Raw genomic sequence first — 16,542 nt, forward strand, 5'->3', positions numbered from 1 at the left:
AAACTTAATTAGCCTTTAAGACACATGTAAACACGAGTTCCTGTGTATTTCAATGCAAATCCTCCGGCTTCCTTTGAATGTGATCACTGCACTGAGTGACACCGGCCACAGTTTGCATCATACTTCCTCTTTAAACGCCACATCTCTTAAAGTCCAAAATCTCTCACACAGCCAGGCTGTATAGTGTGCCACTCCAACTCTACGTTGTGTTTATCGGCATTTAGCACTAATGTTCAAGCTCTGAGCTAAAAGCTACAGTTTCTCCTCAACTCCTGCCTCTCAATTGGTGGAGAATGGTCAGCTGACATTGTCATATTGTCTCTCACCGAGCCAAGCCTCGGCTATAACACTCGGGTTTGTGCGTCTTAACCGGAGATTGGAAATTAATAATATTGAATCCTCAAAGTAGCCCACGTCCAGTTAGAGAGACAGAAAGTCGAGAAAAAAAAGAAGACCTTGGAGAAAGGTGTGGTTGGTTGACACAGACGGGAAGGAGATTTACTGGGAAGGAGATTGAAAAGAGACCGATAAAGAAGTGGGGAGAGTTGGAGAGAGGGTTACAAGCAAGGTATGAATTCTTATTTCGCAAACCCGTCGCTCTCCTGCCATTTATCCGGTGGTCAAGATGTTTTGCCTAACGTACCCCTAAACTCCACCACCTATGACACAGTCAGACATTTTTCGTCGTACGGTGCTGCTGTGACCCAGAATCGGATATATACACCTTTCTACTCTCCTCAAGATAATGTCGTTTTTGGGTCTGGCAGGGCACAATATGAATATGGATCAAACGTGTTTCTTCAAGACAAGGACGTGCTCCCCAGCTGCAGACAAACAAACATGGGACTCAATACACAAAGCCACATTGCTCAAGAGTACAGTTTGGATCAAGGAAGAGCAGGAGCGCAGGAGCAGAAAAGCAACATCCCGATCTACCCGTGGATGCAGCGAATGAACTCACACAGCGGTGAGTTTTACTACGACAAATAAATTAAGGAAATGGGCCAGTTTTACGATATGTCTTACCAAGAGAGTAAGTTACTTTTTATGACCCCATAAAACATTACTGTATCCCCTCGACTTGTAGATGGGCCTTTACATGTGCAAACAAACAGCTTTCATTTTAAGAATGATATAGTAGCAACAATCAGCAGCGTGAGACAGGCGGAATACATTAGGATGTTTTCTTTATTTTAGATAATAAAGCAAAGGTGCCCTTTGAGACAGGATTTGTCTTCTAGTTAAATGAGTTTATTTTTCTTTGTGGATTTAGATTACAGTTCTGATTCCAACAACCAGGCTAAACTTCTGCTCAAGTGTTATCAGACCACAGGCAGCAGCATGCTTGTTTTTTTTTAATCTCACATGTGGAGAAATGTGAACGATGAAATGAGTGACATTACTTTGTATCTCAGCAGGAGTGGGCTACGGGACAGACAGACGCAGGGGACGTCAAATATACTCTCGTTACCAAACACTTGAGCTGGAGAAGGAGTTTCATTTCAACCGCTACCTGACCAGGCGCAGACGCATCGAAATCGCAAATGCGCTTTGTTTAACAGAGCGGCAGATCAAAATCTGGTTTCAGAACCGACGCATGAAATGGAAGAAGGAGAGCAACCTGACCTCCACGGTGACTGGAAGTGAACAGACAGGAGCCTCTCAAGAGGAGGAACGCAGTGGCGCAATAGAAGAAGGGAAGGACGAGGACAAGAAGACAGAATAGTAAAAAAGAAAAAAGAAAAAAAGAAGTGGGAATAAAAACACCTGATGACCATTAAAACCCAACATAACTACCTAAAAAAAAATCTATATGGACTTGAGAGCGACTTCATTGCATGATAGCTTCCTCGCAGCTCTCCCACTTATATCTCATGTTAACCACAGGAGTGTTGAGCCTTAGAAATCCAGATTATTTCAGCCACAGTATGGCCCCTGTGACATGTGGAACGCTGAAGGTTTTTTTATTGCAATGTCACACTTGTATTGTGAAAATAAAAAGAAGTATTAATTTCTGTGTTATTTCCCATGCCAGTAAAATCTGTGTATTTACCCCCCCACACACACACACACTCACATACACACACACACCCCATCCATCACTGTGAACTCTTTGATCACCTCACAAAATACAGTGTTGGTCAGACTTTAAATCAGTATTGTACATGCACATTCCACGGAAGGGAAGGACCGACCGGACACTTGGTCTGATCTCAGTACAATCTATACTTGAATCGTCCGCAGAAAAGTGTCCAGCATAAACCTGAAAGTTGCACGGATAGTCAACAATCCACCCACACACACACACACACACACACACACACACACACTCTCTCTCTCCCACACAACTGAAATGCCTGTATATAATCCAAGTAACGGTATATTATGTAAATCCTGTGAGGACTTATGTGCATTTAGCCGCTTTGATAGACGCTGCATAACATAAAACTGCGCTTAGCCCTCCTCTGTTTCTGATCATTTGACTCAATAGGATTTCCTTGTGAGATAGATTTGTACACTAGTAATTCTTCACTTTTGTTTGGGAGGTTACAAATTCATGTTTTGTCATAATTGTGTATCATGGAATAAAATATTTGTAAAACTTTCACCCTCGTTTTGTGTTTTTGGGAACATTACACCACCTCACATCTGTCAGATGACGGCGTAAAGAAAGGCCTTTGAAAATACGCGCCAAGGTTTGATATTACATTTTAATTCCACCATAAGGCAAGTGGGGAACAAATAATATGATGAAGCGAGTTTTTAAGCAGATTTTGGCTTGTTCAATATTAAATATGGGACTTTCTGATTGGCATTATGGGAGCGCGAGGATGAGCTATTGTTCAATAGCCAAGTGAAACACTGTGAAACACTGACATTCCCGTAGCTGTATTACTATAACATCACTTTTAGCGACATTTAAGGTTCAAGTCCATGTGCGTAAATACAGTTTAACCAAGTGTGCACTTAACATGGTTCTTATAATAATAATTATTGTTATTGTTATTATTATAATTATTATTATAATTATTATTATTATAATTATTATTATTATTATTATTATTATTATATGGGACTGATGGTGGACTGGCAGTGTGTCAGGGACAGGGAGCCGGTGGCCGGTCCCGACCGTCCTGCCCCATACCAGACACCAGATGACGCTCTTGTCTTACTGTCCTGCCCTTTTCGCGCTAAAGATCCCTGCCTGGTCCTCAACAACCAACAGCTCAAAGTTTACCGGACACGTTTCTCCTATTCATCAATATCCCCATTGAGTATCAAAGCCAATTTATGACTGGCCAACATGTGCACGTGATCCCATACAAATACCCCATATTTGGGCAGCGCGCGTCGGATCAAGAATTAAAAAAACAGATACCAAAGCCTACTCCACCTATAAATCCTGGATTATTTTTTTAGGGCAGACAGCTCTGAATTTTCCAAAAGCGGCTACAAAGAAAAGCAATGATCAACAAAAACAGGGAAATAAGCGCAACATACATCCCGCAACCCTCTCTAGTTTAAAAAGAAAGTATCGCTGGCAGTTCAAAATGAGCTCTTATGTTGACAGCTCCAATCTCAGGCAAACGAGCGAGACAACTTCTGCTAACACTATGTTTAGTTTCGATCTATCTGGGCGCAGGTCCAGCTGCTATGAGGATGTTAATGTGAACGGGATATTCACTTGTCCCGTCCCTACGACCTCTGTTGAACGGGAGGAGATGAAAACTAGCCTGCGTGGCAATACGGATACTCCTCTCCCGTCAGGACCACAGATAACCATGGTCTCCAGTAGCTCGTCCGTGGACGCAAGCGGGCTCAGCTACGGCAGCAGCCCGCTGCTGGGACGAGGGGCAGACAGGGACCCGGAGAGGAGCGCAAAATCCGGCGGCAACAAGAGCCAAGAGAGCGAAAGAAACGCGGAGAACACGCAATCGGTGAAACGAAACACAAATGTGAACCAGCGTCAGGACAGTGAGCAGCGGCCACAGATTTATCCATGGATGACAAAACTGCACATGAGCCACGGTAAAGTTTGCCTATTTTCTGAAGTGCGACTAAGATGCTTTCCCTTATTCACTCTTAACGCTGCAACACTTCTTTTCGCCCGTTCCACTTTCCCCCTTGAGTTTTATAGGCCAAACGCAGGAAATAATAAAAACTCGCGGTCATAAATTTTATGACAAAGGCATCCATTGCTCGTAAACCTGCTCTGTTACGGTGAAGAGGTGATCTGTGGGGTGATTTATGGTGGTATAATTGGATAAGAGAACCAAACTGTGATAAAACTATGAAATAATATTACAAATTCAACTCCAAGTATTAGTTTTTTGCCTTGCTTTGTTTGTAGTCTCAGTTAAACTACATGTTTTACATTATCAGACTGTGTGTGTGGGAGAAGCTTTAGCCTTAAATTGAACTCTGGGAAACACCAATGCCCTGACCCAATCATGAACTTTTCACCTCTAAAAGATTTGAATAGGGCTGTTCCTTCTCCATGCCTTCAAACCACTGCTTGACTATTTAGGCTGCAGATGGACAGTGAGCACATTTACTGCTGCTGCTGCAAAAAGAAGCTGCTTTTGTTTTGTGTTTCTCCACATGCAAACATCCAGGAGCACACAGCAGGGGTGTTAAATATATTTACGTCCAATAGCATAGGCCTGTTGCTTTACTTAGCACGCCTGTGCACGACCAAGTCCACAAATATAGAACACATATCTGGAAGACGTCAGTTTCCATTTTCTAATCCCACTATTTTTGATTTTACACATCTGTTTTTCCTCCCACGACCCTCCACGCCTGTGCAGCGGCATTAGGCCGAGGCCAGTGTGTACAGGGAGGCCAGCACACTATTACTTATCTCATTTTACGTATTACAATGAGATAGGATTTCTTAAGGAATAGTCTTGTATTTTTTTAATGTTTTAATGTGAAAGGGTGTAGAGGGCCCTCCTTTAAACTGAGTATATTTTATTGCATCTAGTTAACCATCCTTATCAGCCTGACATAAATTTTTATTGCACGAATCCACAGCACGTAATATCAGGTTTAATTAGGTTATATAAAGATATTTGATCTTTTAAAGGAGGGTGGAAGAGGACATAAATTAACAGATTTTTGCTTGTAATGCTTATTTTTATGGATAACTAAGCTTTTTTTGAACGTAATAATATTATTATCATCCTATTATTATATTTATTTACGACTATAATACTGCTGAAAGCTAACTTATTTTAATACCACTTCAGAATCGGAGGGTAAGCGGTCCAGGACCAGTTACACCCGCTACCAGACTCTGGAGCTGGAGAAAGAGTTTCACTTCAACCGGTACCTGAGCCGCCGCAGGCGCATAGAGATCGCCCACACCCTGTGTCTAAACGAGAGGCAGATCAAAATCTGGTTCCAGAACAGGCGAATGAAGTGGAAGAAGGACTCAAAGATCAAAGTGAAGGAGTAAAAGTGCTCCAGTGAACGGGGTGCATGCAGCACGTTTTCAGCCCCACACTGCACAGTGCTGGAGTGCCGCCTGACCTCCGGATGAACTGCTAGGAGCAATGACATCATGACACCGCTCTGTGTGCTTCATCACCAATTATGTGTCACTTGCTGCAGTTTGGGACCTAATGTATTGAATATCACTCACTTTGATCAATCGGTTTACATTTCTAAATTAATTTGCTGCCCATGCGATGATAACCTCACTTTACTGCACGAAGGGGACAAGAGGTTGAGGGGAGCTGGGTCCTTCACGCTGCAAGGCTTTGGTCTGCAGTGCACAGAAAAGGCTGCACAACGCTACTAATAATCTATGTTTTTAATTAGGATAAGAGTAGTGGAGGATGGGTGACAGCATGCATAATCATTTCCAACTCTATATCATCATGGTTCAGATCAACGAATCAAATAAAGACAAAAACATAATCCTGGCTGCTTTGGAAACCATAAAGACCATGATCTGTCCTGTAACAGCTCAACTTCCCTCCAGTAAAAAGCTACGTTCCCACCTCTTCCCCTTCTCTTTTTTTAAGATGACCCTCTAATATGTTGCAGTGCAAAGTTAGGAAGTGGTTGGATGTGTGATGTGTCTGTTAGTGAGTGGATTTTCTGTGAAGGCACCATCCATGTTGTCTGTCATAATCCTTGTGAATCGAAATCTTTCTGTATAATTCAGCGACTGTGTGTGATGATATCTGTGATGTGCAATGAAGCCATTCCTCCTCTCCTTTGTAAACTCACGGTGCCTGGTTTACACAAGGCCTAGAATAACTGATAGATGGCTCATGTGTTGATTGTAACCAATAAAGTCTCATAATTAAAAGTGGGAAAATTTCCTATTTGCACATTTCTATTTTTTTTTCCTTCCTGATATTAGGAGTTTAATGGTAGAATTGCGCAGCTGGCGTGGATTTAAATACATTTCTGCTACAAGTCCACTGAGTGAAACTTTAAAAAAATTGTTAGATTTTTTTTGAAAGAGCACATTTTCATTTGTTCTGTCCTACTAATCACGTTTCCTTATAGTCTGACTCGGAATCCACAGAATTTCACTGCCTGACAAACGCGCTCTGAAGTTTAAGGCCCCCATAAAACTTTATTGCCCCCTTTTCCACCACAGACAGACTCCGTTTCCTGTTTTGTCAGGGAAGGAAGAGACACACTCGCCTGTGATAACACTTCGCCCACGACACAACATGGATGCAAAACTTTGGTTTCCTGTGGCCGCAGACTGACGCGCCATCATTGTTGAGGCCATATGGCCACTTTATGATGTCGCCCTGCTCTTTAATCCTGGCATCATTACACTGCGGTTAAAACAACACTATCTGGTAGTATAAAGGACATTAAACCATGCCAGTTGCTGGGTGTCTGTACTCAGCAGCAGCTTTAGTAGAAGCAGTACTATGACGCAGTATAGCCCAGGGTTATGAGGTAATTTCTCTCTAGCACTACTTAAAGAAAATAAAAATCAACTCACCTCTCAAACTAATAGCTTCCTATTCAACTTCCTTGACGGTTATGAGAACCGGTCAGCGCAGCGTCCACTTTCTCTGCGCTCTGTAAGGCCTAACCTATACGTGGACAATGTATTGAATCCCTTTTTCTATGTCTTTCTTTTAGGGTATTTTAAAGTTTACAAGGTTACATATGCCAATTGCCCCAAGCAGGGCCTGTGAATGGTGCATAGGAAGCACGTGGTGTCATTTAAGTGGGTTTTATGGCCTGGAAGAGCTGACAAACCTTCGATATATACACATCATATATAATCTTAACTGTCCGGAATCGCAGCTGCTGGCTTCCCCTTATCTGAGGAAGAAAGGGCTTTGTGGCAGTGAGGATGCAGTACCTTTCTCCGGACTGTGTAGTCGGGTGGTGCGGAGGACTGAGAGCTGCTGCAGTAAGTTGCTTTTAACTTTGCCTACAGGCCTGCGACTGTGCAGTTATTTCACCGGCTTGTTATATTGTTAAAATGTATATGACTGTGACTTTGAACGCGTGGTTGTTGAACTGATTAACTTCAAATTTAACGATATTAACAAATAGTGAATAAGCGTTTTTTATTTGTTTAAATAATTATAGAACAATTATATATTTTTTTTAACAATGAGGGGAAATGTTCATTTTGAGATATTCTCTAAGACATTTGCTGTTGCCTGTTTAGTCCGCCAGAAATTGGATAATACGGAAAAATCGCTCATGGTTACTGTTGTCATGAGGTTTATTTTTACGCAGCGTCATCTTTATATATTTATACCAGATTTTACTCTTAAGAAAAAAAAAAAAAAAGCTGTATGTTTGAGAGGCTCGTAACAGACGCGTCACACAGTGGCAGTCAACAGTTTGCTGTGTCAGTGAGAGAAAAGAAAAACATCAGAAAAAAGTCAGGTTTGGAAAATAATAAGTCAGACAGAGCTATAAAAAAAACCCATCCAGCCCACCCTCTCTCTCTCTCTTAAACACACATACTGACTCTCTCTCTCTCTCTCTTCACTTATCTGTGTGTAAAAAAAAAAAAAAAAAAAAAAAAGGTTCAATACAGCGTGTAACCGTGGAAGGTAAAATGTGGTTTATATTCTGTGTGAGATTAAATTGTTGTGTTATAGGTTAAAATATGGTGCGGCTGTAAAATACAACAGCCCCTGATTAAAACGCTTCATCTCATTGTTTCACCTCGACGTGAGGTTAGAGTCTGCGCTCACGAGCTCCTGTTGTTTTAGGGTCATGTCTGGGCCAAAGGCACAGGTTTGATTCAAAGGCACTTTCCAGTGTAATTGTGTCAGGGTCCAGACTCAGCTCCTGTGATAAACAGTGGCTGTTTCACACAATGCACATTTCACGAAAACGCACATTTCTTCCACTAGAGATTTGTTGCGTGTTTTCCTGTTTGTTTGTTTGTTTGTTTGTTTGTTTGTTTGTTTGTTTGTTTGTTTGTTTTTGTGCACTGAGTTAACAATCCCCTGCATGCCCATCTTTACCACAGATATTACTGCATTGATCAGTTGGAGACGGATGAGGCACTGTGCTATTATAAGCTTGATCATTTTCTGTTGCTGTATTGGGCGCATCATTTAATTGCCCATATGTCTCAGAAAGCAGTTCAGCCTAGAAATAAGATTCTCCTCTTGGTCAATGTGTGGAATTGCAAATGGCTGATTTTGATAAGAAGTCTTGTTTGGCTGAGTTCAGTGCAGCAGGGACTCACACACTGACTGTGATGCAGCATCTGATCCTCATGTGGGAATTAAATATGACAGAAAATGAAACATCTCTTGTCCAAACTTTGACTTTCCAGGCTTCAGGTTCAGGGCACAACTGCATCATTGCACCTTCACGTGTGTCTCACTGTCTGATGCCACACGCTCTTTGTTGTATGTGAGTGTGTGTGTGTGTGTGTGTGTGTTTAACATTTTTTCAGGATAACACTCTCAGCCTGTAGCCTGCAGCTTTGCTCTCAGGTGTGCAGGATGATCAATTATACACTTCCAATAGGGGGCACTGTGTAACACGCTCCCGTGTGGGTGACACACTGTGGGGGCAATGTGACCAAGCCTTGGCATCGAGTAGTGTTCTGTTCCTCCCCAGATATTATTTTATTTTTACCTGTTTTTTTTTTGTTTTTTTTTTATCTGTTGCACGCTCAAGTCAGCTTTTCCCAGTCAGAGAAAATCATCATCATCAACTCCCAAACGAAAATAAAAAATAAAAAAAATTGAGAGATTTGTCCACCACCAAAAACATATAAAACACTGTGTCTTTTCCTACAAATTAGACAGAGATTTTATGTCTGTTGACATCTTCATAGAGGTTTCAGAGCCCTTACTGTCATCGAAATCATTTTATTCCCACGACTTTTGGGATGAAGCTCGAATCAAAGATGCTGTTTAATCTCAAATTCAAACAGTGCAGCTCCAAACAGTCTCAGATCACTACAGTAAAAGTGAAACAGTCTAAACATCCGTTTTCACTGCCATGTTCTGTGCTCTTGTATCCCTTTCTCTGACCTGTGGAGCTGACACTGTCATCATTCAATCCGCAGAGGTCATTTCCGGGTGAGCACAGACTTCCCTTTGTCTGAGCCCAAATAAGAACCATAAAGTGCCATTACATCGTTATTGGATACAGACAGAATTTATTTACAATGTGAAGACAAAGTCGTGATTTTTTTTTTAAATGGACTTTTCGCCATAATTCAGCCGGAGCTGAAGTCCAGGGATTTCTATTCATAGAACATTTGCCCAAGGAAATACCAAAATGCTTGTAAATTTAGTTTTACTGTCTGAAAATGACCCGTCCTAAATTTCTGTCCTCGGTCCAAGCCAGAGCTTTTCTAGGGCAGCCTCCCCTCAACCGAGGCTGGACATCATAGGAGATCAGAGGCAGAGGGACAGACTCCAGCATCATTAAGATGAAATAATAAGGCAACATATCAAAACTCTTCGTTTGGTGTGTTTGAAAAACGAGAGATTAACTGCAGTACACTTGACAAAAATAGTTCAGTGTAATAAATAAGAATGTCTATTCGATTATTATTTATATCACATGCTGCTCATATTTTCATTTGATTCGTTGTATTTATTAATATTACTTTTAGCACATGGTGGCAATTTTTAAGGGGGAGCAAAAACGAAATATGTTGCACACATTGAATATATTCATTTTAACATGCTATCAATTGTGATGCTGGTAATTTCGTGGATAATTTATTGATTTCATATTTTTAAAATGTAAAAAATTGATTTAACAAATTATAGGATTTCCCGTCCTTTTCACGAATTTTAATTTCCCAATTCTCAACGCAAAAGAAGAAACTGAAAGAAAGAAAGTAAAAAGAAAGAAAAAGAAAAAAAAATTCTAAGATTTTCTAAATAAAGAATATTATATTTGGACCATTCTTGATCTAATTTTCGTTTCTTCTTTCTATTTTTCAGACAGCTCATCGGGTCAATGTGAGTGGGACCGTGGATTTATCAGTAAGTGTGATCCACCTTGCTTCAGTCAGGAGATATGACTCTACATGGTGGAGCTTGTTCTTTGGCTTTAGGCAAACAGCTGCTTCCACTGACATCACAATACTGATGCACTCTTAAAGAATCTGTTTAGTCTGGTGTTTATACAAGGACGGCACTTTAACAATCACTTTGTTAAATACAGCTTTTTTTTGTTACAAACATGAGATGCTGCAACTGAACTCGCACTACTGTCTTCCTGCAGTCTACTTGGGTCTAGTTAACAGCCAGACAAGTTGCACTCCTGTTGCTCAGGTGAACTGGATTTAACACTGCAGTACTATGACTCTAATGAACCACAACATTGTTATAATGAACTGCAAACCAACCAATGGTTTCTGTGGGGCAGCTAGTATCTGAAACCACCTCTGCTCCCCTGGCTGCTGCTTTTAGAGGGTATTCATATCCAACTAGTCTCCAGTCTGTCTGCACTTCATTAAAACTTTTTATTCTAACTGGACCATCCAGCCTAACGTTATTACACCTGGGGAGAGTAAACGTGTAGAGGCTATTAGGTTAAGGGTTTGATTAAAAGCGCATCGTAACCGTTTTCATCAGGGAGCGGGATTATTGCTGCACAGTCTGCATCCAGGTCAGGTGGTGCTGAGCCACCAAATTAAAAACAGCCATGCGTGGACAGAACAACCACCTCCACATAGTTTTGCACAGATTTATTTTGTTTACATATGTACATGTGTGAACACGCTTGTACCGCTGTGTATTTTGCAGGGAAAGAGGAAAGCTCACCAATTTCTCAAATGAACAAATGAAACATCAAATTAGTCCGCCTGAGGGCCTCATTTTTTGTACTCCTACATTATAACTAGTTATTGAACTAGGTGCACGATCTGAAAGCCATTTGTGGGGAGAAAGAATTCATTCATGCTGTCTCTCCATCAATAATCCTTGGCAGTGAACTATTGGAACCAGTCAAACGCGAGGGGTGAAACGCGGGTCAGGCTGTCTAACTAATATTAAAATGCGTCCGCCAGAGCGCACGGAGCGAGAGGGAGTATGTGGTGTGCGTGCAGCTCTTTCACCCTGGTTGGGTGCACAACAAACATCGTGTGTTCAGATGAGCACGAGACAAACCCAAATGAACGTGAGTTAGATTTTTTTTTAGCAGCATTCCCTCGTCGGTTCGCTCCTGGTTGGTTTAGGAAGCTTTTGTTCTTCAATAATAATAATTAAAAAAAAAAAATCTATCCAGCTGATACACAGAGTGCACGCGGAGAAATATGGAGATTGAGATGTTCTTTGACAGAGTTTGAAGTCCCCTGTGCATTTCCACTGTAATCAATTCCATTGATTCACAATCTGAGCATGTTTGCTGTTTTTAATAACCCCGGAACAGGTCACATGTCTGATATTGCATTTGTCATCCGAGGCTTTTCTCATTAGCTTCCAGAGTGGCAGGAAGAAAGGTTACCGAGCGGTCAGTATGGTAATAGCAAGCAGAAGAAATGGTTGGGAACAATAGAAACTTATTTTTCATCTGTGCTGTCACGCCGTCCCTTTGTATCCGCCGTGTTTGTGAGCGAATATTCATATAGGAGCCACCTCAAAGGCTGAGATTGAATGTTGAGAAAAGACACCCTCTTGTCCTCTGCACACGACGTTTTGTGTGTCTGTCTCCCTGTGTGTGTGTGTGTGTGTGTGTGTGTGTGTGCGTGTGTGTTTGTGTGCGTGTGTGTGCAGGCATATTTGTGTATGCAAGGATATTTTCGTCAGGGGAAAAAGAAGTTAAAGGAGTATTTTCTCTCGTTTGTAAACGTATTCTGAGCAGATCAGAAGTGATGTGTGTTTGAGTAACCCTGACGAACAGCATCCGCTTTGGCGCACGTTTTGCGCAATATTTCCTCTCTATTGCAGCCTTTCATATTTTGTTATGACACTGCTCTGAAATGCATGCCAGTCCAGATACAGACACGATGACCTGCCTGCACAGAGGTTTGCCTGAGAGATCACCGCTGCGGTTTCTAACCTAAAACACATTAGTTGTCTATATGTACCCTGTAGAACCGAATTTGTGTCACGTACAAACAATCGCAAATACGTCTCTACAGGAATACATGGGCAACTGAAATACCACGCCAACCAATGGATTCTCCTGCTCCTCTGCACGTCTCTCTGGCCCCCCACACCACCACCACCACCACCACCACCACCCCCCGACTCCCCTGCTATTGAACACACCAGCATCAGTGCTATGCTCATACAGCCCACACCCAGACACTAGCGATGCAATAACATTGTCACAAATTGTATTCATAGTCCAGACAGCCATAGATTGAGTCGCTAGGCCACAGAGAGTAAACCCATGTGTGCAGTCTGCGGCTTCTACTGTGTCAGACCCTGTAAAACACGTTAGGAACCAGGGGTCGTTTAAAAGTGACTGATTTACGGCTTTTATTGCTCTATAAAACGCCTCTAACATCCTCGCTAGAGGTAATAGAAATGTCGTGCGCATTCTGCACAAACAGAACAGCCAGAAATATGTCACCTCTCGTCGTTTTTTAACCATATTATGTAATTATCGCTGTGAAAATAGATACACCCGTTTACAATGTGGCAATGTGCTGCCGTTTGCACTTTATCATTATCACTATTGTTATTATTATTACTATTATTATTATTTCTACTTTCTATGCATGTTGATCACCACACAACTGAAGACGTGTCTGTGAAAGAAAACAAAGTATTCTGTGGATGGTTTTTCTGGGAGGCTGCTGAACTATTAGGGAGTGAACCTCGGTCTGTGTGACCACAGTTGACCCTGAGATAAGAATGAGGAGCCTACAGCTCATGACAAGTTTATACAACCAAGCAGTATCAGTTTACAATATCACAGCATACCTCCAGTAATGGGGCTGATGGTCAGAGCCTCAGCCAGGATTACAGCTGCAGCGGCAGCTGGGCTGATGTTTTTTTTTTAATAAGTGGGACTGTAGTTTAAAGCATACACACACAAGATCTTGTAAACACAACTGTAAACAAATCAGTTCTTTTAATTGCTCGACATATCTGTTGGATTATCGAGACTTGTCCTCTCAGCATTTCCCTTCTTTAGATTTGGATTGTAGCTGCAGCTCTTTCAAGATGCTCTTCTCATCTGCTGGTCACAGAGCAGCTACAGTCCACACACACAGCTTCACCTTATTTAATTATTCCTACTCCTGCGCTTTTATTTTGGGCTTGAACAAACACAACAAGTCTTGCAAGAAAAAGTAAAGGACTTTTGAATGAGGAGATGAAAAGAATACAGACTTCAAATGGGTGAAAGAATTTAAACACTGGTTTGATTTATTTATTTAGTTGTTTTTTTTAACTAAGGCTGCTGCAACAGCCACATTTAACCTCACTTGATTGTTACAGTCTTAGTCCACTGCAGCTCATGATGTTGTGCTGCTCTCAGGTCTGTAACACCATGATGGGCTGCTCTGCACAGTTGTCAGATTAGTGACACCACAGTGGCACTGGTTAGTGTTCAGTGTTGGCTGGATGTCACATTGGTAGCATGGTGTTGGTCTGGTCTGTTTGCCGTCCCCCGGTTGTTTAGTCTGGGACATCAGTTGTTGTGTTTCACCACCTGACATTTCTCTGCTGGTTCTCCTCTGTTTTGTTGGTGACATCACGATGCTCATAATGCTACTGACCTGTACATATGGAAGGCTGTTGATGTGTAATAGTTGTATCTCTCAGAATTAGAAGTTGTCATTATTAAAAGCATGTGTTACACTCACTGCATTTTCACTTCTTTACATTGTACCACCATGATGTTTCTTTATTCTGCTCATTCTGTTTATACTTTATACTTTACACCTTTGCTTTTTCTTTTGCTGCTGTGACATTCAAAACTACTTTACAAAGTATATGCATATCAGATTAAGAGTCCTTAAATCATTTACAGTTATCCTTATCAATAGTCAATTAAAATGTGAAGGTGTGTTGAGAGAACAGACTGGAACAACCAGACAAATGTCTCATCAGTGAACGAAGGCTTTTGTTTAGGCAGTCTGACTCTTCCTGTCCACCTTTCTCCAGCATTATAAATTATCAGGCCTATTTTCAGAAATCAACCACACCTCCAGAGCATCTCAGCAGCCCGCTCCTCTCTGGCATTTAGAGTCACAATAAACCTATTAAATATTAGTGCTGAAGTGGTTGTTAGGAATATCATCTCACAGAAGTGATGCAGCCGTAATTCTTTAAGTGTATTAATGGAGCATAATCTGTGTCACAGCTGAAGTGCTGTTGGTAAAGTCTGTGCTTTCATTAATTAGCAGATAACCTTTATATAAGGCGTGCAGGCGAACAAAATGATGGGTTTGCTATTGTTGTACCTTATCCTTGGCGAATCACCTATTGTCCCTTTGAATAATTGAGACCAGCGGATTTTGCCTGTTTTATTTTTTCCTTGGTCAGCAACTAGCTACTAGTTTTGTCCCCAAGATCAATTGCCTTGGTAACACAACTAGAGAGAGAGAGGGAGAGGGAGAGAGAGAATGGGAGAGAGAGGAAAAGAGAGAGAGAGAGAGATTTGTGCCCACAATGGCGACTGTAGGTATGCTAAATACCTCTGGTTCCTTATCCGGGAACTACCTCTTACTCTGCTATTGGGCCATTGGGTCACGTGGTAAAAGTAACTTTACAGGGCTGCTCGCAAGTAGGAGGGCTTTATGGAGCAGAAAAACGACAAAGCTAGAAAAATTATTTTCCACTCCAGAAATTAATGATCATGAGCTCGTATTTGATGGAGTCTAACTACATTGATCCGAAATTTCCTCCATGCGAGGAATATTCGCAAAATAACTACATCCCCGAGCATAGTCCAGAATATTACAGCCGCGCAAGGGACACTGGCTACCAGCATCACCACCAGGAGTTATATCCTCCGCGGGCGAGCTACCAAGAGCGCCAGTATAACTGTGCAAGCATCCCTGAACCTGACACGCCAAGGGGACATGGAATACCCCATTCTGCGCACCTGCTGACAGGGAAAGGGCAGCCTGCTTCATGTGAAACCCCACAGTTGTCTATGTCCCCCGCCACCCCACCGGCCGCAACCTCCGCCTGCAACCAAGCTACCCCGGAGCATCCAAACAGCACAGCCTCCTCCAAGCAGCCCGTGGTGTACCCATGGATGAAGAAAATTCACGTCAGCACTGGTAGGCAACTTGTGTGTTTATGTTCCCTGCACTCTCCGTGCTCCTCTCTCCCTTTCCCTCCCTTTATCAGTCCCTCTGACTCCCATCTCGTTGCCAGCCCCTGTTTCGATAGCAGGGAAGCCTTTGAAATGGCACAATTGAGGCGGATTTACGACTCGGCATTGGTAATTACACCCACCATAAATTTTATAGCCGAGGTATACTCAGGGCAGCCGTATCACCATGTGGCTTCTGCTGTTATGTATTGCGCGATAGAGAAAGGGGGAGAAATGAATAAGAAAAAAAATTGAGCTTTGTAATCTTGCATTAATAATTTAGTTCATAGTTGGATGTGAGTGTCCTCTCATTACGCTGAGAACTTCTTAACTTCCCATTTAAATTTCTCAAACAGCTAAACATTCATATCCAATAAATCTTTCTCGCCATATCTCAGTTGAGGCCATTCTTGTTTACCCCTCCTTTCCTCCCTTCTCTGTCTCCCTTTCTCTCCACTTCTCCTTTTTCCAGTGAACTCGGGTTACAATGGGACGGAGCCCAAGCGGTCTAGGACAGCATACACCCGGCAGCAAGTCTTAGAATTGGAGAAGGAATTCCACTATAACCGATATTTAACTCGGCGGAGGCGCATCGAGATCGCCCACACCCTGGTTCTCTCCGAGCGACAGATTAAAATCTGGTTTCAAAACCGCAGGATGAAATGGAAAAAGGATCACAGGCTCCCGAACACCAAAGTGAGATCCTCCTCCTCCTCCGGGTCCAACACAAGCTCAGCAGCCGGCGCTGTTGCCGCTGCCTCGGCCACTAACACTGGGGCCCCCGACGAACTCACCGGAGCACAGCATGGCGAGGATATTACCAGGTTATAA

At 42.2% G+C, this 16,542-nt stretch overlaps 3 protein-coding genes across 4 annotated transcripts; all 3 read left to right on the plus strand.

Moving 5' to 3' along the window:
• The first annotated feature begins 450 nt into the window (after positions 1-450).
• Positions 451-2,540, plus strand: hoxc6 (homeobox C6). Of its 2 annotated transcripts, none has more exons than XM_022741569.1 (2): positions 451-967; positions 1,416-2,540. In XM_022741569.1, exons 1-2 carry the CDS (start codon positions 571-573, stop codon positions 1,724-1,726), a joined length of 708 nt encoding a protein of 235 aa, XP_022597290.1. In that variant the 5' UTR covers positions 451-570; the 3' UTR covers positions 1,727-2,540. The 2 variants fall into 2 exon arrangements, with proteins under 2 accessions (XP_022597290.1, XP_022597291.1); XM_022741570.1 differs by having other exon boundaries at positions 1,419-2,540.
• Positions 2,541-3,408: 868 nt separating this feature from the next.
• hoxc5 (homeobox C5) lies at positions 3,409-6,335 on the plus strand. Its single transcript, XM_022741581.1, has 2 exons — positions 3,409-4,029; positions 5,253-6,335. The coding sequence occupies exons 1-2, from the start codon at positions 3,552-3,554 to the stop codon at positions 5,459-5,461; spliced, it is 687 nt and encodes a 228-aa protein (XP_022597302.1). The 5' UTR covers positions 3,409-3,551; the 3' UTR covers positions 5,462-6,335.
• An 8,889-nt stretch (positions 6,336-15,224) lies between these two features.
• On the plus strand, positions 15,225-16,542 carry hoxc4 (homeobox C4). The gene is made up of 2 exons (XM_022741488.1): positions 15,225-15,676; positions 16,184-16,542. Exons 1-2 carry the CDS (start codon positions 15,241-15,243, stop codon positions 16,540-16,542), a joined length of 795 nt encoding a protein of 264 aa, XP_022597209.1. The 5' UTR covers positions 15,225-15,240.

This window comes from Seriola dumerili, unplaced genomic scaffold (genome assembly GCF_002260705.1).
Source record: "Seriola dumerili isolate Sdu_G_001 unplaced genomic scaffold, Sdu_1.0 BDQW01000056.1, whole genome shotgun sequence".
Lineage (NCBI taxonomy): Eukaryota > Metazoa > Chordata > Actinopteri > Carangiformes > Carangidae > Seriola > Seriola dumerili.

What these genes read in the sequence shown, in the direction of transcription:
- hoxc6 (XM_022741569.1), top strand. Translation starts at nt 571, where the DNA reads ATGAATTCTTATTTCGCAAACCCGTCGCTCTCCTGCCATTTATCCGGT. An exon ending in GCGAATGAACTCACACAGCG is followed by an intron (nt 968 to 1,415) that starts GTGAGTTTTACT and finishes TTTGTATCTCAG; the next exon opens with CAGGAGTGGGCTACGGGACA.
- hoxc4 (XM_022741488.1), top strand. Translation starts at nt 15,241, where the DNA reads ATGATCATGAGCTCGTATTTGATGGAGTCTAACTACATTGATCCGAAA. An exon ending in GAAAATTCACGTCAGCACTG is followed by an intron (nt 15,677 to 16,183) that starts GTAGGCAACTTG and finishes TCCTTTTTCCAG; the next exon opens with TGAACTCGGGTTACAATGGG.
- hoxc5 (XM_022741581.1), top strand. Translation starts at nt 3,552, where the DNA reads ATGAGCTCTTATGTTGACAGCTCCAATCTCAGGCAAACGAGCGAGACA. An exon ending in AAAACTGCACATGAGCCACG is followed by an intron (nt 4,030 to 5,252) that starts GTAAAGTTTGCC and finishes ATACCACTTCAG; the next exon opens with AATCGGAGGGTAAGCGGTCC.